Source organism: Polistes fuscatus, unplaced genomic scaffold (assembly GCF_010416935.1).
Source record: "Polistes fuscatus isolate 324 unplaced genomic scaffold, CU_Pfus_HIC Scaffold22, whole genome shotgun sequence".
In the NCBI taxonomy this organism is placed as follows: domain Eukaryota; kingdom Metazoa; phylum Arthropoda; class Insecta; order Hymenoptera; family Vespidae; genus Polistes; species Polistes fuscatus.
Genome location: NW_025113099.1, coordinates 1,908,265 through 1,927,837, shown reverse-complemented (window position 1 = coordinate 1,927,837; position 19,573 = coordinate 1,908,265). Strand labels below are relative to the sequence as shown.

The 19,573-nt window shown below is 26.1% G+C and overlaps 7 protein-coding genes across 11 annotated transcripts; 4 read left to right on the top strand and 3 right to left on the bottom strand.

Moving 5' to 3' along the window:
• The first annotated feature begins 144 nt into the window (after nt 1-144).
• On the top strand, nt 145-4,910 carry LOC122517955 (WD repeat-containing protein WRAP73-like). Of its 2 annotated transcripts, none has more exons than XM_043636591.1 (7): nt 145-426; nt 503-685; nt 818-997; nt 3,825-4,094; nt 4,186-4,342; nt 4,408-4,617; nt 4,695-4,910. In XM_043636591.1, the coding sequence occupies exons 1-7, from the start codon at nt 262-264 to the stop codon at nt 4,898-4,900; spliced, it is 1,371 nt and encodes a 456-aa protein (XP_043492526.1). In that variant the 5' UTR covers nt 145-261; the 3' UTR covers nt 4,901-4,910. The 2 variants fall into 2 exon arrangements, with proteins under 2 accessions (XP_043492526.1, XP_043492527.1); XM_043636592.1 differs by having other exon boundaries at nt 298-426; nt 612-685.
• LOC122517954 (probable elongator complex protein 2) lies at nt 1,015-3,684 on the bottom strand. Its single transcript, XM_043636590.1, has 2 exons — nt 2,264-3,684; nt 1,015-2,170 (listed from the first exon to the last, which is right to left on the bottom strand). The coding sequence occupies exons 1-2, from the start codon at nt 3,451-3,453 to the stop codon at nt 1,018-1,020; spliced, it is 2,343 nt and encodes a 780-aa protein (XP_043492525.1). The 5' UTR covers nt 3,454-3,684; the 3' UTR covers nt 1,015-1,017.
• Nucleotides 4,911-4,951: 41 nt separating the features above from the next.
• On the top strand, nt 4,952-7,183 carry LOC122517956 (general transcription factor IIF subunit 2). Its single transcript, XM_043636594.1, has 6 exons — nt 4,952-5,743; nt 5,835-5,986; nt 6,148-6,237; nt 6,324-6,448; nt 6,519-6,662; nt 6,759-7,183. Exons 1-6 carry the CDS (start codon nt 5,595-5,597, stop codon nt 6,918-6,920), a joined length of 822 nt encoding a protein of 273 aa, XP_043492529.1. The 5' UTR covers nt 4,952-5,594; the 3' UTR covers nt 6,921-7,183.
• A 33-nt stretch (nt 7,184-7,216) lies between these two features.
• Nucleotides 7,217-11,095, top strand: LOC122517951 (major facilitator superfamily domain-containing protein 8). 2 transcript variants are annotated; one of them, XM_043636585.1, is made up of 9 exons: nt 7,217-7,784; nt 8,263-8,413; nt 8,500-8,743; nt 8,968-9,056; nt 9,165-9,384; nt 9,476-9,575; nt 9,687-9,821; nt 9,891-10,000; nt 10,106-11,095. In XM_043636585.1, the coding sequence occupies exons 1-9, from the start codon at nt 7,735-7,737 to the stop codon at nt 10,615-10,617; spliced, it is 1,611 nt and encodes a 536-aa protein (XP_043492520.1). In that variant the 5' UTR covers nt 7,217-7,734; the 3' UTR covers nt 10,618-11,095. The 2 variants fall into 2 exon arrangements, with proteins under 2 accessions (XP_043492520.1, XP_043492521.1); XM_043636586.1 differs by lacking the exon at nt 7,217-7,784 and adding an exon at nt 8,136-8,169.
• Nucleotides 11,096-11,988: 893 nt separating this feature from the next.
• LOC122517931 (zinc finger C4H2 domain-containing protein) lies at nt 11,989-13,728 on the bottom strand. Of its 3 annotated transcripts, none has more exons than XM_043636554.1 (5): nt 13,364-13,728; nt 13,026-13,197; nt 12,727-12,908; nt 12,363-12,587; nt 11,989-12,249 (listed from the first exon to the last, which is right to left on the bottom strand). In XM_043636554.1, the coding sequence occupies exons 1-5, from the start codon at nt 13,420-13,422 to the stop codon at nt 12,120-12,122; spliced, it is 768 nt and encodes a 255-aa protein (XP_043492489.1). In that variant the 5' UTR covers nt 13,423-13,728; the 3' UTR covers nt 11,989-12,119. The 3 variants fall into 3 exon arrangements, with proteins under 3 accessions (XP_043492489.1, XP_043492491.1, XP_043492490.1); XM_043636556.1 differs by having other exon boundaries at nt 12,363-12,572; XM_043636555.1 differs by having other exon boundaries at nt 11,999-12,249; nt 12,372-12,587; nt 13,364-13,720.
• Nucleotides 13,729-14,213: 485 nt separating this feature from the next.
• Nucleotides 14,214-15,361, top strand: LOC122517930 (NADH dehydrogenase [ubiquinone] 1 alpha subcomplex subunit 8). Its single transcript, XM_043636553.1, has 3 exons — nt 14,214-14,579; nt 14,805-14,980; nt 15,050-15,361. The coding sequence occupies exons 1-3, from the start codon at nt 14,451-14,453 to the stop codon at nt 15,264-15,266; spliced, it is 522 nt and encodes a 173-aa protein (XP_043492488.1). The 5' UTR covers nt 14,214-14,450; the 3' UTR covers nt 15,267-15,361.
• Nucleotides 15,362-15,793: 432 nt separating this feature from the next.
• LOC122517929 (alpha-1,3-mannosyl-glycoprotein 2-beta-N-acetylglucosaminyltransferase) lies at nt 15,794-19,468 on the bottom strand. Its single transcript, XM_043636552.1, has 11 exons — nt 19,094-19,468; nt 18,743-18,872; nt 18,402-18,504; nt 18,174-18,319; nt 17,833-18,057; nt 17,586-17,724; nt 17,271-17,499; nt 16,932-17,036; nt 16,742-16,832; nt 16,458-16,628; nt 15,794-16,386 (listed from the first exon to the last, which is right to left on the bottom strand). Exons 2-11 carry the CDS (start codon nt 18,845-18,847, stop codon nt 16,273-16,275), a joined length of 1,428 nt encoding a protein of 475 aa, XP_043492487.1. The 5' UTR covers nt 18,848-18,872; nt 19,094-19,468; the 3' UTR covers nt 15,794-16,272.
• Nucleotides 19,469-19,573: the final 105 nt, after the last annotated feature.

Here is a 19,573-nt window from a genome sequence, read left to right as displayed (position 1 = left end):
AATTTTAGTTTGCTATTTATAACAGTCACTTTTTAAATTCACTGCTGACAATACACGAAAACAAAACAATTATATTTTATGTCATATAATATTAACCTATAAATGATTCAATATCTAAATGTACCATATTTATTAATAGGAATTATTTATTATAGTAAATATTATTTAATCGTATTTAATTAACATTAATAAAAAGTATATTTTTATTAAAACGTTGGTCTAACTGAGTCACCATTGACCGCATCAAATGAAAATAACGCGATGTCATTTAAAACGGAAGACAAAATATTACGTGTTAATAATCAATTATGTTATTTTTCAATGAATGGAAAATATTTAGCTATTGCATTTCAAGTTAATTTAATTATAAAAGACGTTAAAACATGGAATGTTTTTCGGTCATTCGTTTTCTCAGATATAATAGAGGTTAGTTTGAATAAACGAATTGTTGGAAATGTTTTTTTCTCTTATTTTAAATGTACGTTATTTTTTTTAATTTTAGTACATAGAATGGGCTCCAAATAGTGAATATATTTTATGTGCTAATATAACAAAAGCTGCTGTTCAAGTTTATTCATTGAATTATCCACAATGGAAATTTAAATTTACAGAAGGCAGTGCTGGCTTAGAAAGCATTACTTGGTCACCAAATAGTAAGCATCTTCTCACCTTATCAGAATTCAATGTATGTCTGATGCTTCTTTTAATTTTTACTATTTTTTATAATATATCGAGCTTTAAATTTTTAATTGCTTTGTGTTATATTATATATACTTCATTGTATTATCATATGTCAAGTACTTATTCTTTGGTTTAGATTCAGATATCTATATGGTCGTTAGAAGATAACAGCGTATTACATATTCCAAATTTGAAATCATCTGTATTTAATAAATTAATGTTCAGTCCGAATAATGATCGATTAGCCGTAATAGTAACAGACAATGGTCATGAAACAGTAGACATTTATAAAACTTCTCATTGGAAGATAAGCAGGGTGAGTAAAGAATTATATTTTTAATAGAACTGTAAATCTTTATTTTGTAAAATATCAATATTGTAAATTTTAACTGTATTATCAGATCCACAACTTGCCAATTGTAATTTATTATTCTGTGTATTATCTTGAGGCCTAAATGCAAGTTTTCTCACAGTTAAATGATGAGCTTGTGCAAGATTGTACATCATACATTTCTCATACAGAACATGTTCTGCATTTAATATAAACTTATAGATGTCAATTTGACCTGCTTCAAAGCCAACAGCTAGGATGTAATATTCTCCTATTTTTGATGGAGCAAAAGAAAGTGCTGTAATTGATTGACTGAGTATAACAGAACTCAATGGTACAATAGGTTTATTTTCTTTTACGGTCTCGTCCCATATACCAATCTTACCATCTCGTGATCCAGTTGAAAAATATAGAGAATCATGTGACCACGCGCAACACCAAATAATACGAGAATGAAGATTATCTCGTTTCGAACTACACGCAACTAGATTATATAAATTGTCATTGCATTCAAATAACGACCATCTTCTATCTCGGGATACAGACAACAAATATTTACCATTTGGTGAAAACGAAAGCTGTGTAACGGTCAATTGATGAGCTGATAGTTTTTGAATTTGCGACCACTCTTTTGTGTCCCATAATATTATACTGGAATGTTCGAGTGAAGTTGATCTACATGCTGTAGCTAACAATAATCCGTCATATCTAGCAGCCATGGCAAATATTTCATATCCATGTCCATATAATTTCTGTAATTCTGGCCAAAGTGTCTCTTGCATTAATTCTTCCTCTGTTAATGGATTGTAATCTTCGTTCTTCAAACAGTCTTCATTTCTTTTAACTTCTGTATCAAATATTGCTTTATTTGTTAATCCAAGTGCTGGTACGTTAGCACCTTCGGCTACCATATTTTGAAAGTCATCTGTATCTGCAATCTGTGCCAAACATTTTTTGAAATTTGACGGTGCCATAAAAATGCGTACCACTTTTTCTTCTGCACCTGAAGCAAATGTATAAGGTTTTAATATTGCTAAACATGCCATATTATATCCATGCACTTGTGGACGACCAATCTCATGCCACAGTTCTGTTGAACCATCTTTATATGGTGCATGGATTCGTGTTGTTTGATCTGTACTAGTACTGATGAGAAACCTGTAACATCGATAAAGATATTTTTATATCTTACATTATAAAAATTACGAAGATTTTTTCATATTACATGAAGACATTTTCTATAGTACAAACCTTCCTTTTGGGTCCCAAGAAAGGTCTACCACTTCTCCAAAATGTCCATTAGGTGCATATCTTGGAATCCAATTTTCTGCCTCGGCAGAATATTGCCATATATGAAAGGATCCATGAAAACTATGTGCCAATATATTTAATCCATCTGGACTAAACTTGCACGTATAAAAACCCAAAGAATTTCCACCGACTTCGCCAACTCTTACAGTTTCACACCATATTCCAGTAGTAGGATCTGGTTCCCATATAATCATTGATTTGTCCAAAGAACATGATAACAATTTAGCTGAATTATGATTGACATTATCTTTCTTTATCACCGAATACCAATGTACATCATATATCCAGCCTTCATGACCACTAAGAACAGATTCCAAAGTAGTATTATATTTAATTCCATTAACTTCAAATAATTGTTTTTTTTGCTCAAGTATATCTTTGCTTGATTTTTCTTCCTTGTCTACAGAAATTTTCCATAAACGTATAGTGGCATCTTGTGAACCAGTTGCTATTAAAAGATTTCCTTCTATGTCATCTATAATATCTATACATCTAATCCAATCTTCGTGTCCGAGTAAAATTTGAGCCTTTTCAAAATTCAAATCTGTCGTTCTTAAATTTGGAGTAAATAATTGAATTGAAAAATCTTCTAAAGCTACCATCAGTAGAGGATAATTATTATGTGGTAAAAATGACATGGAAGATTCTATAGGTAATTTTCTTCCAAATGTTAATGTTTGGAAACATGTGGTATTGTTGTCACCGTCCCTTAGCCATAATTTCAAGTCTCCCGTACTTGAACCGGTACAAATCAATAATTTATTATAATTTATATCACTGGATGCATCATCAAGGTATAAATAATTACAAAAAGTAACAATTTCACCCACATTTAAAATAGAAGTAGATATAAAAGAACATTCTATTTTACTCCAAATAATTGCAGTACCATCAGATGAACATGATAATATTTCTGTTTCTGGATCTCCGTTTCTAAATTTAATCCATTTCACTGTATTAACTCGATTTTTGTGACCATAAAGTGTTTGCAAGACTATACCAATTTTTAATATTCCTGGATTATATATTGCCACTGCATTGCATGCTGCATAACAAATTAATTTATTTCTTCCCCAATCAACTGAATGTGGAACACGATTGCAAGCGCAAGATATATAGCAGGTTGTCATTGTTTATAAATATTTGGAAGGGATAAACATGAAAATATTTACTGCTATTATAATTAATAAATTGTATATAAACTTTAGTAGAAATAATTTAAGGTTATGAGACCAAGTTTAAAAGTCAATAGGAACAATATTGTAGATAAATTATTCCCTTGGAAATATATCCCTAGGAAACTTATGAAACTTTTAGATTGGGTGAAATAATGATTTTTCACTAGCATTTAAATTTAAATATATGATAGATTTCTATTTATTTTCTTTAGTATTATTATTATGAATACTATTATTATAAGATTGCATAAGTTAATATATATTTAATTTATTAATTAAAAATAAATATAATATTGATAAAAAGATGTGAAATATATTTTTAGAAACTTATATGTGAACGTTTGAACAGTATCAGTGGCATTAGTTGGTCTCCAAACAATGATCTATTATGTATTTGGTGTTCATTAAGCGATGAATCAAAGTTAATTATATATTCTACTCTTAAAGAAAAAAATATTGGTATTTTTTTTCCATTAAAAAATAAAAATATTTCTGATATAGTAAACGACAAAGTAAGAGAATTGAAAGGAATTGAAAATGTAAAGTGGAGTACTAGTGGTCAATTATTAGCAGTTATTGGATTTAATGAAATGGTAATATATATATAATAAATTTTATACTATCTTTGGATTAAACATTTCTTATAAAAATTGTATTCACAATATAATTTTGCTTGGTAAATAGATTGTTGTTCTCAATCATGTAACATGGGATCCAATTTTACAATTATATTTGGAGCCCGTCATTTCTGAAAATAATTACTTAAATAAGGTTTATAAAGAATGTATCATTCATTCTAAACATTCTGTTAAACCTTCAGTCTTATGTAGTAAACATACATGTAAGTAATTTATACTTTGTATATTATATTTTCTAAAAAATTGAAGTTAATAAGTATTCTTTTAGTGGAAGAAGAAAATGACCGACCATTGAATATTAAAATTGGTAAAATTCATAATAGTAATCAAATTTCAATTGCCAAAATTGATATTTTAGAATATAGCTCATGTGGTAGATATTTAGCTATAAAACATCAATTATATCCCAGTACATTATGGATATGGGATTTAACTGCAGATTATATTGATTATTTATTACTTCAAAATAATATTACAGGTATGAAATTATTAAAACTATTTTAATCAGTGATGAAAATTTTGAATGATCAAGAATATTATGTCTCATATTTGTAGCCATAAAGTGGAATCCAGTACATACTCATTTATTAGTTTTCTGTGAGTGTGCATATATATTTGAATGGACACCAGATAAAGCAACATGTTCACCCACACCAAACAGTATAACAGCGTTAAATGCTCATTGGCATTATAATGGCAAACAATTTATATTATATGGATATAATAAAGTAGCTATTTGTCAAATGGAAAATAAAGTTTAATATATATATATATATATATGTATGTACAATTATTCTTGTTATATAATAATGTTTATACAATTTGTTAAAATATTTATTTTATATGATAAAACTACTTATTAAAATTAATTTTTAATTATATCCAAATTCAAATTAGGCGCCACTACAGCTACGACGAAATATTTGACAGATGACGCTGTTGTTGCATTACGAATTTATAATTGTGTATTATGTTTCTACCATATGTTTCTACCATATGGTTCTGTATACGAATACACAAATTTGCTTCCCCTGTCATTTACTGTGTAATAAATTGTGAAGGTGAAAAAGCATAGATGCTACAAATGCAAGTTTATTTTTTAAAATTTAATTGTTAAACTGAAATACTTTTTGTTAATTTTTTATCACAGTTATACTACGCAATTTTATCTTTAGTAAAATTATATATTAAAGTATTATTTACAAAAAGAAAATAAATAGGTATATGTACAAGTTAAGGTGTATGAAACTCTCCTTAATCTTTTACAATATTATAAATTTTGTATTATAATTTTACTTGCATTTTAATATCACACCTCCACAATTGTAAGATTATTGTGAGATATCTGTAAAAAGTTAAACAGATTTCTTGTTTTTTATAAAGAGATATACATTTCTTAATACTTTTGTATTATACAATTATTTATTACGTTTTAAAAAAGTATCCAAAGAAATCATGTCTGCTAATAGTCCACATACAGAAAAAGAATTAGATTTGAGTAATGCAGGACGAGGTGTGTGGCTTGTTAAAGTTCCAAAATATATAGCAAATAAATGGGAAAAAGCACCCGGTAACATAGAAGTTGGAAAACTAAAAATAACCAAGTAAGATTATATAAGATTAATTCAAATAATACACGTTATTTTATATATTTTTTTAAATGATTAATTAATAAACTTATATTTTATATATTAGGAATCCTGGTCAAAAAGCAGAAGTGTCTCTTCGATTATCAGAAGCTGTCTTAGCTTTAAAAGAACCAGGTGAAGAAGATATCCCAAAACAACATAGACTTGATGTTACAACAGTAACTCGACAAATGTTAGGAGTTTTTTCTCATGTTACACGTAAGTATTTTAAATATAATATTATTTTGATCAACTTTATACCACAGATCAATATAGCAAGGTTTTAAATCAAAAGTTTAATATAAATGTAAATAATTTCCGAATAACTCGGTAACTTTGATGAAGACATTTTAATATAATTTATTTTGTTTATACCATAGCATCGGTTACATCAGACACTATTGTTCCTGAAAGTGAAAAACTTTATATGGAAGGAAGGATAGTGCAAAAATTAGAATGTCGTCCATATGGTATGTTTTATATATACAGAATAGTAATAAATAATAAGTATATATGTGTTATATCGTTTATTTAATTTATTTGTATTATTTTTCAGCCGACAATTGTTATATGAAATTAAAATTAGAAAGTATAAAGAAGGCATCCGTACCACAAAGGCAAGTTCAACAATTAGATAGGGTAGTGCAAAATTTCAAACCTGTCTCCGATCACAAACATAATGTAAGTATTATTTATTTATTGGAGTTTTAATTATGTATAGTATTGTGGCAAAATATGATTTATTTTATAGATTCAATATGCTGAAAAGAAGAAAGCGGAAGGAAAGAAAATGCGAGATAATAAAGATGCAGTCCTTGATATGCTCTTTGCAGCATTCGAAAAACACCAGTATTATAATATTAGAGATCTTGTTAAAATTACAAACCAACCAATTGTAAGTTATAAGATCAGTCGATAATTCTACAAATCTAAAAGATCGTAATGTAATTAACATATTATATTTGATCGTTTTGTTTTATATGAATTGCAGGTATATTTAAAAGAAATTCTTAATGAAGTATGCAACTATAACTTAAAAAATCCTCATAGAAACATGTGGGAATTAAAACCAGAATATCGACATTATAAAGAAGAAGAAGAGAAGTCAGCTGAAAATGATGCTAAAAAAGCTAATGAATCTGATGACGATTGAGAATAATAGTACCTGTATATATGCATGAATATAATATTATTTTTAAAACATTATTATTACTAGGATTTCAAATATAATAAAATATTTATTTTTTTAAATAAATTGAGGCGTTAACAAAGACTGATAAATTAAGATTCAATCATCCTTCGTCTTTGATTAGCACGTTTAATACAAACTAAATAATTGGCAGTCGATTTCTAAAATTCCAAATTGTTATTTTTGTGATAATAATAAATACAATAATGTTATATCATATTACGAAATAAATTGTTAATAAAATGTAAAATATATCAATTTACTACAAAAATGAATATAAAGTATTACAGTAATTATAAAAGAAAAACAAAAAACGATATAATGAATGGACATTTTGACAAAATAATATAATTGCAAAATCTTTTTAATATTGCATTTTTATCAAATGGTGTTAATTATATTTCATGATTTCTTATCTAAATAAACCTTTATATTTACTATTATAATGAAGGAATTCATTATGATTGAAATGTATATTATTTATATGTAAATATGAGTTCCCTAGTTTTTCACTATACACATAACTTCGACAAGTTAAGACAATTTTAAGTAGATACTACAATTTATTATCAATGCATTTTCATGACCTTCCTCCGATAAGTGCATAAGACAATAATGCGTTCAAATTTTTTTTCATGACATTTAATTTATTAATATTCATGTTCATCGACGTACGATCAAATTAAATATTTGATAAGAAAATTTTTGATAAACAAAAAACAATTGTGCAATGTGTGTGCAAGTAAATATGTCAACTTAACCTCTGAAACTTTTTTTAATGAAATTTAATCGAAGGTTTACAAATTCTATTTATACAACAGCACAAAAGTAAGATTAAACAATCTATTATAAAGCTTTAATACATATATTAAGTTAAATGATCTCCATTTTGTTCAAATTTATAAATATAAACTGATATAAATAGCTAAAACAGTGCTACATCTCACGATTACCTTTGTTTGATCATGTTATCTTATTTGGAATTGTGTTCAAAGATACAATTTTTTTGTTATTCGCATAGTAACATCTAATCTATTTGTACGTTATGCAAGTTTTCCTTTTATCAGTTAACTAATATAATAATTAATACAGTTGTTAGAATTAAACTTGATTTACCTCTAATATTTTGTTTTTTAGGAAATCACAAATACTTTTTTAAAGAAATATTTACATATTTTTTAATGGACTGGCTCAAGAAAATATATACCAAAAAGTATTATTTCAATTAACAATATAAAAATATATCTAAGTTTGTTAATATATTAACCTTAATTTTTTAATACAAATATTTGATTCATTTTTTCAGACAACCCATTAATACTATTAGAGATGACTTAGAAACAATCAAGGAACAGAAAGAACGATGGAGAAGTATTCACGTAATTTATTTCACTATGTTTCTTATGTCTCTTGGATTTAGTATAATTCTAACCGGAGTCTGGCCATATTTAGATAAGGTATATTTAATAAAATATGATACAATGATAAAAAATGATACAATTAAACATAAATCTATATTGATTACTTTAAACTTTTATTACAGTTAGATAGTACAGCAGGAAAAGAATATATGGGATATGTAGTAGCGGCTAATCCCTTAGGTCAAATGTTATTTTCCCCGTTACTTGGTTGGTGGGGTAACAAAAGAGGATCTGTAAGACTGCCACTGTTAGTTACATTACTCCTTTTTATCTATGCATCTGTAATGTACAGTGTCCTAGAAATTTTACCAGGTGATAGAAAGGCTCTTATGGCTAGTGCAAGATTCCTCGTTGGAGTTAGTTCTGGTTAATGAATTTTCAACTATTTAATTATCAATTATCTATCTATTTTGTGTCATATATTAATACACTTGAATTAAAATATGTAATGAACAACGAAAGAATAGGATTGCAATGTATTAAAATTCTGTTTGTATATATTACTTTCATTATTTTAATTCAAGTCGTAGCAACAAGTACAAACGTTAATAGGTTTTTAATTAATTTTGTTTTTTTTATGTTATTTTCAGCTAATATCGCGGTAGCTAGATCATATTTATCAGCAGCTACAAAACTCGCTGAAAGAACTAAGGCGGTTTCAATGATTACACTTGCACAGGTGATATTCTTGTATAGCACACAAGCGCACGCATGCTAAATAATTCTTTTTATTTCTAAGTATAATAATATTTATGCAATGGAGACTTATTATCTATTAAAATTTTAGGTTTTAGGATTTATAGTAGGACCTGGCTTACAAGCTGCTGTTACTCCTCTTGGTGATAAAACTATGTATTTTGTAGGTTTACCTTTAAATATGTATACAATGACTGGTTGGATAAACGTTATTATGGGAATTATTAATTTCATTTTATTTTTACCATGGAATTTTAAAGAGCATAAAATTGCTATCAGAGAAGCTATGCGCAATGGTGGAAAAACTACTGGTACTAAAAACAGTATTAATTCTTTACTTTTTTCAAATTTTTATTTGCCTGTTTATTCATTCTTATTATTAAATATTATTTTATATTGCAGAAAAAGAAACATGGAAAGCAATAAAGCCTGATTATTTAGCAGCTTGGACATTAATTTGTGCTTTTTTTGTTTTGGTTTTTAATTTTGTCCTCTTAGAAACGTAAGAAAATATTTATGATCTTCGCAGATATATATTTAATTATTTAAATCTTTATTATTTATATATATTTATATTTATATCTATATTTATATTTATATTTGTATTATTCAGATTAGGTACTCCTCTTACGATGGATCAATTTGCTTGGTCTAAAACTGAATCTTTATATTATTTGGGATTGTTAATGAGTATTGGTGGTGTAATAGCATGTATTACATTTGCAATGATTGGACCTATTTGTAAAAAGTAAATTAATATTTTACAATATAAAATATACATAAATTTATTTCTAATATAAACTACTTTTTTTTGCAGAATTTCTGAAAGAAAATTAATGTTATGGGGTGGTTTTCTATTCATGGTTATTGGAAGATTATTTTGTATTCCATGGGGACCTGACCCTCCAAAAATAGCTGACTTTGGAGGTAATTTTTAATTAAATATATTAATTATTATTATTATTATTATTAATAATAATTTCAAATTATATCTTATATAACTTCTAAAAATTATTTAATATTTTTTTTTAGTCTTTAACAATATTACTATGGATGAAAACGGTACAGAAATATTAGGATGCCATAATACTCAAGAATGGTGCAAATATACTCCGCAATTAACTATAACCCAATTTATTATCGGATATAGTTTCACTAGTGTAGGCTATCCTATAGGAGTTACATTAATACAAACAATATTTAGTAAAATTCTTGGTCCACGACCACAAGGTGTTTGGATGGGATTAATGACAGGTGCCGGCTGTGCTTCTAGGGTTTTAGGACCAGTATTTGTTAGTGTGATTTACACACGTTTTGGAACATATCATACTTTTGGTGTTACTGGACTAATGTTAATAGCTTCGATGGTATGGTTACAGATAGTTAATAAACGTTTAATACCACCAATTATAATTAATAAAAATAACGTAGGAGAAGAACAAAAACAAGATATTATAATACCTTTAGTTCAAGTTAAATCTGATAACGAGGAAATAAATCAAATAAATAAATCTAATACTGGTATAAATTATGACAAAACGTAAATATTCTTATGAGAAAGTTGGAATTTAACTTTTGATATCATATTATTATACATAATAATAATATATGAATACTATTCATTTTATTTATATTTACTTTCTCATTTAAAAAAAAACATTAGAAAATAAAATTGATATTCGAGTCTTCGATAGCATCAACAAACATTTTACTTGCATTCTATTATATGAATGAAAATTCAACTATCGTCACAAATTACAAGTAAATAATGATATTACTATAAATGATATTACTATAACGTAAACGATGCAATAAATTTTGATGCCTATTTACATTTTTTTATTACATGATAGAGTTTATAGAAAAAAAAATATATATATATATATATATACATATATAATAAATATGAAAGACTATCTGTATATAACCATAGATATAATTTTTCAAAGCTTATGAACTAATCTCTCTTTGTATACTTTGTCTCTCATTTTAGAAATATTTAAATCGAGCATTATTACCAAATTATCTAATTATATTATAGTATTCTATAACTGATGATACAAGCGAGCAGGGAATGATTTTACATGAAAAACTAAGTCGAAAACGTAGAATGAAATTTGTTTATATAAAACTTTGTTTTTAAGAAAAATCATTTTGAAATATTGTTGAGTATATTCTTGCCAAAAAATTAAATTTTAATGTACTTATATTAACTCTAATGTGATACGTGAATATACAATTCAATTTTGATAAAAACTAGAAAAAGATATAACTTTATATATATATACAAATTATAATAATTAATATTATTTTTAATGGCAATGCACAATTTATACGAAAAATAATTTGTTATATATATATATTACAAGATAATATTGTTGATGTTGAAATATATTATTTACATGGGACATATTGCATTATTATAAGATATATACCGTGTACAAATTTTTATTGTGAAAAAAATAATTTTTACATGAATAATATTTTTAGAAAAATTCGTTTATATTATATATAAAAATTATTCATTAAAGAGAATAAAACTTGTTATATATATATATAGAGACATATATATAAAAGTAATACATTATTTTAAATAAAAAAAATGATTGAACAAAATGAAAACGTGATTAGTTACTCCTATTTTTTCTATTGTGTGCAATAGTGTTTATATTAATGTAATGTTTCAAATACAAAAAGTATATTTTTGTTACATTTTATTACATTTAGAGATTCCTTCCAAAATGAAAAACTTTATAAATTAATATATATATAAATAATTAAATAATACTTTTTTAATTCCTTCATTATTTAATTTATATAATTATAAGATTTTATATATCTATTGGTTTTTTAACAATATTATAAAATGAACATTAGAATATTATCAAATATTTTCAAACAAATTTCGATATCAATGACAATTGATTTCGAGATCAAATAAAATTATATTAATCATATCAGATTTCTGACACTTTCTAATCCATTTATTTATAAAGTAAAAAATTAAAGCACACATGCATTTTATAAATAAAATATACAACTATAATTAATCTTTCTTCTTTGGTTTTTTCGGATTACGTGATCGAGATTTAGCTTTACAAAGAGGACAGATCGGTGCATTTCTATGAATTTGTTGATGACATGAAAGACATGACTTCATTGGTGGTGGTTGTTGCCTAAAATAAAGTCGCAGTAAATATAATGATTAAAAATTAAATTAATTACACTGTGTAAATGTAAACGTGTGTATATATATGTAAATATATTATAGATTAAATTGGAGATATACCAGTGGTACCTGAATGTTGGAGCAGGTGGGCCAGGAGCAGGGGGCAATGGTCTAGGCTCTGGCTTACTAGGTCCTTGAAGAGGCTGAGGAGCAAGAAAGGAAGCTGAACCACCTGGATGCCCAGGATGATGTAAACTGTGTGGAGGTAATAAATCTTCGCCGCGAACTTCTACTCTCCATTCTGCTTTTTGCATCGGTCTTTCAAAGTAACTGGAAATAAACCGTCTGCACGATAAAAAATTTAATTTATCTAATTGACTCCGGACAACACAAATGTTTAAAAATTGATTAATATTACCTATATATGTGCGAACACATATCAATTATTATTCTTATCATCGATAAATAACAAAACTATACTTACTCAGGAGAAATAAGATCCGACTCTGTTTCATATAATTCTGGTAATCTTTCTAAACCTAATACTTCTCTACGCATTCTATCGATATCATGTTTTAATGGTTGATAATTACTATTATGTATAAGTTTGGCAGTTTCCCGTGATCTGTTTCTTGCTTTTTCTGCTTGGTGTATCACTGATTCCATCTACGATAATATGATATATATTTGATGGTTTAGAATGTATTATAAAAATATTTATCTTTTATAAAAGATTAGTTACAATTTTTCAAGAACTTCTACAATAATTCTTTTTTTTTTTACCACATTAATGTCTGCGTGTATTTGGCGCAATTCTTCAACATGTGCCATTTTTTCTTGCATAAGTAAATCCATTTCTTGTTTATATTCTAATAAACATTTTTCTTCGTGCTCTGTTTGTTCGACTTCTTGCAAGATTCTTTGCTTTAGTTTTTCTAGTTGTACAGTTTTAGCTCTAAGAGTTTAAACAATTTATATATATATATATATGTATATATATAAATAATTAAGTAATACAGAAATTTATATATCAAAGCATATTCTATTTGCATTTTCTTGTTTGTTGATTATCACATAGTTAAAAAGAAATAAGAAATATATAAATATAGAAAAGTTCAAACCTGATTTCTTTAAGAGCCTCCAGTTTAGCAAAAATAACAGTGGTATCAGAAACTGACATTGTAAAAGTTAACAATAAGTTCTTATTTGTTATAATGGGCGTACACGAATTTACACTAATGCCTCCCCTTTGTCACAAATAACATATATGGCAGGAGATTGTAAAAAAAAAAAAAGGAATTTTATTCAAGACAAACAATAGTATTTCGATTTAATAATAAATTATATTAGGCCATTTAAAAACTATATATTAATTCTAAATTAACATAATTATATAGACATATATATATATATATATATAGAACAATAATACAAATTAAAAAGAATTCTTTAAAGGAAGGATCGGTTTCATGTTGTTTATAGCTTATTACAGTTTACTAGAGATTTAAACGTTCAGATGGCACTGTAGTACAAAATAACGCTTATTATGCTAAAATTATTCAGAAAAAACAAGGAGTACCAATCACGTATATGTATTTTCACATATTCAGGAAAAAAATTAATTCTTTTTGATATGCAGTTTTGTTAAGATTTTAAAATATAATAATAATTCTATATATAAATTTTTACCCATATTCTTAATATTATTCTTTGGATTATTTAACTTTTACTATCTTTTTATTACTATATATTAAACTTAAATAATATTTCCTTCCTATGTCTTTATTCTATTCTTTTTTAAAACTTATTATTTAATACCAAAATGAGATATTAATATTTTGTCCATGTCACACATATATAATATATATATATATATAATGTTTTCTTTTATTGTAATTATTAATAAAAATGATTTTGTTATCAACAATCATATTTACAGAAAGTTAAATACATTGAATGAGTTAGATGTACTTTCAACTCTCAATTAATATGTTTTTGGTTCATAAGGAATAGACTTCAATGCATGTAGTAGTAAAGTTATTAAGTATATATTATATGTTGAAACTAAGAAGTGACATTAAATTTCAAAAGCTAGGAAGCATACATTTGCTTCTCAACACTTTGACAATAATTTATTAAAGATCGTATACACGTAAAATATTATCAACACGGAATCGTTGATAAAGAAACGAAAATTATTAATAAAAGATGGTTGTTACAGAAAAAGTTAAATTACCCGATGATTCTGAGTTGACTACTCAAGAATTAAATGTCCCATATCCTGTCTTACAAGCAGCTGCTTTTTACGTGGGTAAAAAGTGTGAATGGGAAAGAAATGTAAGTGATTTTTTAATTATTGTTCGTATTATACTTATAATGTTAAAAGTTATGTAACATTTTTTACCTTTGATAACCTCAAAAAATTATTTTTCCTTTGAACTAAATCAACATGGAAGGAAAAATATTGAAATTAAAAATATCATTTTTATTTAAAAAATGATTTGAAGAAAGATTTTGTAAAATTTTATCCCTGTTAACAATAATTTTTGGTTTCTTGTTTAGGAATTTATGTTATGCAAAGAAGAAGAAAAAGATGCAAGAGTTTGTTTAAAAGAAGGTAAAGCTTTAACGGCTTGTGGTATGGACTTTTTTAAAAAACTCAAGAAACATTGCAGAGAAGATTTTGAACAATATGTTACTTGTTTAGAAAGATCATCAGGAACGATGGAGTTTTCTGAGTAAGAAGTTTGTTAAATTATAAGCATAAAAAAAGTTATACGTGATTAAAAATAACTGTTCTATCATAGGTGTCGAAAAACTCAAGCAGTTGTCGATAAATGCATACTGGATAATCTCAATATTGAACGACCTTCTTTTGGATACTTTTGCGAAACTAAAATACATGATTCTCAAAGACCGAAACCAATATACAAGCCTACTGAATTTCCAAATGCACTACCACCATTGCCGGAAGGAAAACCTGAATATCCTGCTAAATTTGGTAACAGGTCCTACTTTTCTTAAATTATTTATTATTCAGTAAAGTCAACATTTTAGAAGTTGTATTAATCCTATTTAACATTACATAGCATTACAATAATATACAATTGTTATTTGTACATTGTTGTATTATTATATGAAAACTTTAGTAGACGAATAAATTTCATTAAATGAAGAAATTTTATTCATTTAATATATATAAAAGAAAACAATAAAAGCATATATTATTTGTAAAGTTTATTTTTCAAATAATATATAGTAAAATTAAACTTCGACTAGACATTAACATAATAATTAACAAAAAATTATTTTATACATTATACTTTTTATTATATATATATATATAATAAAAAATTAAATATTATATATAATAAAAAATTAAATTATATATATATATATATTATTATTATTATATATATATATAAAGTTATAACCCTCTTGTAAAGATTTTGAATATATTAACACCAATAATAGAAATTTGAATCAATATAAATTACCCTTCTTTCTATTTTATCTTTCGACGTCCTAAGTAATATAAGCATAAGAAGTTATAAAGAAAAAACAACACCTGTATTTTATTGTAAATAGAAATTAAATTATGTCGGCCTGTACACATGGCATAAATGCATAAAACTTGTTGCCGATAAAAGAAATATCCACATAATTGATATTTAAGATACAATACAATTGTATTTACAATGTACATATAGTTAGAGTTAATTAATTTATATATGTACATATAAACGCGGTGGGTATGACGTTTGAGGCACTCAGCATTTCTCTTTCTCTAAATTTAACTAGTTTTTTTCATCATAAAGCATCATGAAATGAACAGTAGTTTCAGACTTCATAAGAGAAACGATGTGCACGTAATGGAAGCTCTGCTCTTGCTGTTTATTTAATAAGTATTTGGTATTATAGACTTATTTTTAATCCCTTGTTACTCATATGTTCATTCAGTCTATTAAATGATAAGGATAGATCCTTATGATATTTGTAGAATCTACAAATCATAATGATCTATTATGTGTTAGCTCCATGTAATATCATAACCACTCCAATTTGTAGCTGGTGCCAAATGAACTCTTCTACCATTGTAGAAAAATGTAACAACACCTCGATATCCAGTTCTTGGTACACCACTCTGAAATATTCAGAGTAAATTAAAACGTAATTCTCAACAGTAATTCATCATATAACTTTTTTTCTTATTACCTTAAAATCATCCATTAAACCAAGCATTTTTGCGGTATTTTTATACGAGAGTCGTGTGTAATACAATATTCTAACAGGACTTGGTGTTGTTGCGTGTCCACTTTTTAATTCTGAATAAGTAATTACCTTAGAGTGGTGTACTTCATTCATAAAAGATACATCATAATTATCCTAGAAAAGATAATAATTTTATAAAATTTTATAAACTTAATCCTTACTCCAATGTATTATTCATTGTTTATCGAAGGAAAAAATAAGTCTGTTTATAATAAATTATTTCTTACTTTCAGCAAGTAGGTTAAATTCATCTTCGTAAAAGGCACAGGTTTTTCGTTCAGCTTGATAAATTTCAAATGTTTTTCAAAGAATAATCCACTATAAAATTAAAACATTTGAAAATATGAATACGTAGAAAATTATTATAAAATAATAATTGCTATTTCTTGAATGTAAGGAGAAAAATAATTAACGTACTTGCTAACTCCAATTTTTCCAAAAGTTCTTGTTCTTGATATTTCAGGCCGAATGCAAGCTCTATTTTTCCGTTGTTCTGGTTGTCTTATCCAGTCATCCCAATACCTGTAATATAAATGAAATGTAGTTTACAAAAATAATTCTGACATTTACATGCTAATGAACATATCTCTAATCTAATCGAATATTTTTTCTATTTCGAAATTTGTTCTAATTTGTTCTATGTACGTTATGTATTTAGAAAAAAGATCTTATTTTCTATTTACTTATATATAAACAGTTTGGAAGAAAAAGTTGATCGATAACGAGGAGTACTATCAACAAGCATATTTTGCTTACGATTTGGGCCATTTAGGTGCAAGCTCTTGCCATAACTGGCGAGTTAACATCCAGCCTAAACCAGGAAAAAAATCTGTCCTATATAGTAAGTGTGGTGCATGCTCATCCACCAGACCAGATTTACCATTATCGTTCCATGCCGAGACACACCATAAGGAACGATCAGATACTAGCAGAGGATAAGTACCCAAAAAGTACTCAAAAAAATCAGGAGCTATGTCCAAATCATCTAAACATTTGTTAATGTAGATTAAGACACCCTATACACACATTTTTTATTTATATTTATATATAAATATTAAACGGAAAGTGTACCTTCTACCACAATTGCCGTTTCATATCCGAGCTCAAAAAATACTTGATTTAACGCCCATCCATAATGGCGTGCAATTTTAAAATATCCTTTGAATTTCTTCTCTTTAGGAGGAATGTCTATATCTGATTGGTCAGGTTGCTGAAAAAAAAGAAAGAATTAAAAATTATATACCAGTTATACAGTATTTTCATAATAATAAAATATTTTTGTATATAACTATGATATAAAAATTATAAAAAACTGTACCCGAATGTGCAGTATTTTATCACCATATTTAGCAATAACTTCTGCGGTTTGCTCGTGTTCGCAATCTTGTGACACGACAATTGGAAATTGCAGTGCACTAGGTCTTAATCTTATCAATTGATCCAAACATCTTTGAACTGTAATGCGATTGCATGAAAAGACTAGTACAGCTATTATTGGATCTCCGTTAGGCAAAGATTTTTTTGATTTCATTATTTCTTCTGTCTGTAAGACAAAAATACAATTAAGTTAATATAAGAAGATTAAATATTATTTAAAAAACAAATAAAACTTAATTATCAGACGTAAGGATAAGGATCTATCACATGTTGTACAAAGACCTTTGTAGAATGTTGAAAATCCTTAGAATCTGTCCGTTTCTCTGTATCAACATTTTTTTCAAAGACTTTAACATTGATTTCATGTAATTGATTAATATTTGGAATGGTTATTTCTGGACGAACGATAGACAATTTTTCTTTTAACTCTGAAAAAAGAAAAAGAAATAAATTATATCCAAATATTAAGAATTAAATGTTAACGTAAGTTAGATTGTTCTATGTACTTACTTTTACGACTTTCCTCAAGATTTTGAAAAAATTCATTGTTTATTGCAATTTGATGTTTTAGTCTTTCTTCTAATTTGGTAATTTGTTTTGAAACTTTATATTGCTATTAACAAATAATATTATTATTAATTTCATACATAAAAATCCAATGTTTTACATTTTTATATCAATTGAATCATTTCTCTTATGAATAAGAGTTGTAAATGTAAATTTATATCAATTAATCTATTGCTATTAATTTTTCTTTATAATAGTTCTTATTACATCAAATTATTCATTATTATAAAATACATAAATGATCGAATTACAAAAAGAGATACAACAATAAATAAATAAATTACCTTTCCTTGATCCTTGCCTGATGGTTGATCAAGAAATAAGAAATATGTAATCACACCCCATAAGACAAGAGATCCAAAAATAATACCAACTGACCTGTTCCGCATGGCAGAACTAGAAATGTCACCTCAACTGCAATAAATATTTTTGATAAAGTAAACAATTACTAATTAAAATAAGAAAATTAAGATAATATGACATTATTTTTTTTGGTCATTATTGTAACTCCAATAAATTTATCAATCGCATATGATAACTCCATATTTTTCTAATATTTCATTTAATAGTAAGCAATAAATTAATTTTTAAAAAATGCATATAAAACATATTAAATATAATTATAGGTTACTTACCATTCTTTTACCGAAGGACCTTTCTACGATCCCTTAAATAATCATGTATTAATTGAATTGAAGTAATGTAATCATATTCGGTGTGGTGCATTGATACAATTTTTAATTTAATTTAATTATTTTATATAACTATGACAAATCTTCCAGGAGTAATGTACAAAATTTAGTTAGATAAACTTGACACGACTGTCAACGCAACGTCACGCGTACCGATAATCTTATATGCAATAGCAAAAAAAAAGATTTGTTTAGTGCGATTATCGATTGATTACGTTAAAATCGATTTCAGTCATTTCGAGTTTGCAATGTTTATCTATTGATATATATCGATTTACTAATCGACTTTTTAAATGTCGAAAATTCGCGTGTGTTTAGATGCTTCATTTATATATACATTTTTCGGAATATTTTTTGATATGTTTATTAAATTGTTAGTTATAAAAATAATGTGTATTTAAAGTACAATTTTCATTTGAAGAA

What these genes read in the sequence shown, in the direction of transcription:
- LOC122517955 (XM_043636591.1), top strand. Translation starts at nt 262, where the DNA reads ATGTCATTTAAAACGGAAGACAAAATATTACGTGTTAATAATCAATTA. An exon ending in CTCATTGGAAGATAAGCAGG is followed by an intron (nt 998 to 3,824) that starts GTGAGTAAAGAA and finishes ATATATTTTTAG; the next exon opens with AAACTTATATGTGAACGTTT. An exon ending in ACTTCAAAATAATATTACAG is followed by an intron (nt 4,618 to 4,694) that starts GTATGAAATTAT and finishes TCATATTTGTAG; the next exon opens with CCATAAAGTGGAATCCAGTA.
- LOC122517954 (XM_043636590.1), bottom strand. Translation starts at nt 3,453, where the DNA reads ATGACAACCTGCTATATATCTTGCGCTTGCAATCGTGTTCCACATTCA. An exon ending in TCTTGGGACCCAAAAGGAAG is followed by an intron (nt 2,171 to 2,263) that starts GTTTGTACTATA and finishes TCGATGTTACAG; the next exon opens with GTTTCTCATCAGTACTAGTA.
- LOC122517956 (XM_043636594.1), top strand. Translation starts at nt 5,595, where the DNA reads ATGTCTGCTAATAGTCCACATACAGAAAAAGAATTAGATTTGAGTAAT. An exon ending in AGTTTTTTCTCATGTTACAC is followed by an intron (nt 5,987 to 6,147) that starts GTAAGTATTTTA and finishes TTTATACCATAG; the next exon opens with CATCGGTTACATCAGACACT. An exon ending in TCTCCGATCACAAACATAAT is followed by an intron (nt 6,449 to 6,518) that starts GTAAGTATTATT and finishes TTTATTTTATAG; the next exon opens with ATTCAATATGCTGAAAAGAA.
- LOC122517951 (XM_043636585.1), top strand. Translation starts at nt 7,735, where the DNA reads ATGAAATTTAATCGAAGGTTTACAAATTCTATTTATACAACAGCACAA. An exon ending in CAATGATTACACTTGCACAG is followed by an intron (nt 9,057 to 9,164) that starts GTGATATTCTTG and finishes TTAAAATTTTAG; the next exon opens with GTTTTAGGATTTATAGTAGG. An exon ending in CAATGGTGGAAAAACTACTG is followed by an intron (nt 9,385 to 9,475) that starts GTACTAAAAACA and finishes TTTATATTGCAG; the next exon opens with AAAAAGAAACATGGAAAGCA.
- LOC122517931 (XM_043636554.1), bottom strand. Translation starts at nt 13,422, where the DNA reads ATGTCAGTTTCTGATACCACTGTTATTTTTGCTAAACTGGAGGCTCTT. An exon ending in GAGGCTCTTAAAGAAATCAG is followed by an intron (nt 13,198 to 13,363) that starts GTTTGAACTTTT and finishes TTAAACTCTTAG; the next exon opens with AGCTAAAACTGTACAACTAG. An exon ending in TCGGATCTTATTTCTCCTGA is followed by an intron (nt 12,588 to 12,726) that starts GTAAGTATAGTT and finishes TTTATCGTGCAG; the next exon opens with ACGGTTTATTTCCAGTTACT.
- LOC122517930 (XM_043636553.1), top strand. Translation starts at nt 14,451, where the DNA reads ATGGTTGTTACAGAAAAAGTTAAATTACCCGATGATTCTGAGTTGACT. An exon ending in AGTGTGAATGGGAAAGAAAT is followed by an intron (nt 14,580 to 14,804) that starts GTAAGTGATTTT and finishes TTTCTTGTTTAG; the next exon opens with GAATTTATGTTATGCAAAGA. An exon ending in GGAACGATGGAGTTTTCTGA is followed by an intron (nt 14,981 to 15,049) that starts GTAAGAAGTTTG and finishes GTTCTATCATAG; the next exon opens with GTGTCGAAAAACTCAAGCAG.
- LOC122517929 (XM_043636552.1), bottom strand. Translation starts at nt 18,847, where the DNA reads ATGCGGAACAGGTCAGTTGGTATTATTTTTGGATCTCTTGTCTTATGG. An exon ending in ATAAAATACTGCACATTCGG is followed by an intron (nt 17,725 to 17,832) that starts GTACAGTTTTTT and finishes CTTTTTTTTCAG; the next exon opens with CAACCTGACCAATCAGATAT. An exon ending in ATTTAACCTACTTGCTGAAA is followed by an intron (nt 16,629 to 16,741) that starts GTAAGAAATAAT and finishes TATCTTTTCTAG; the next exon opens with GATAATTATGATGTATCTTT.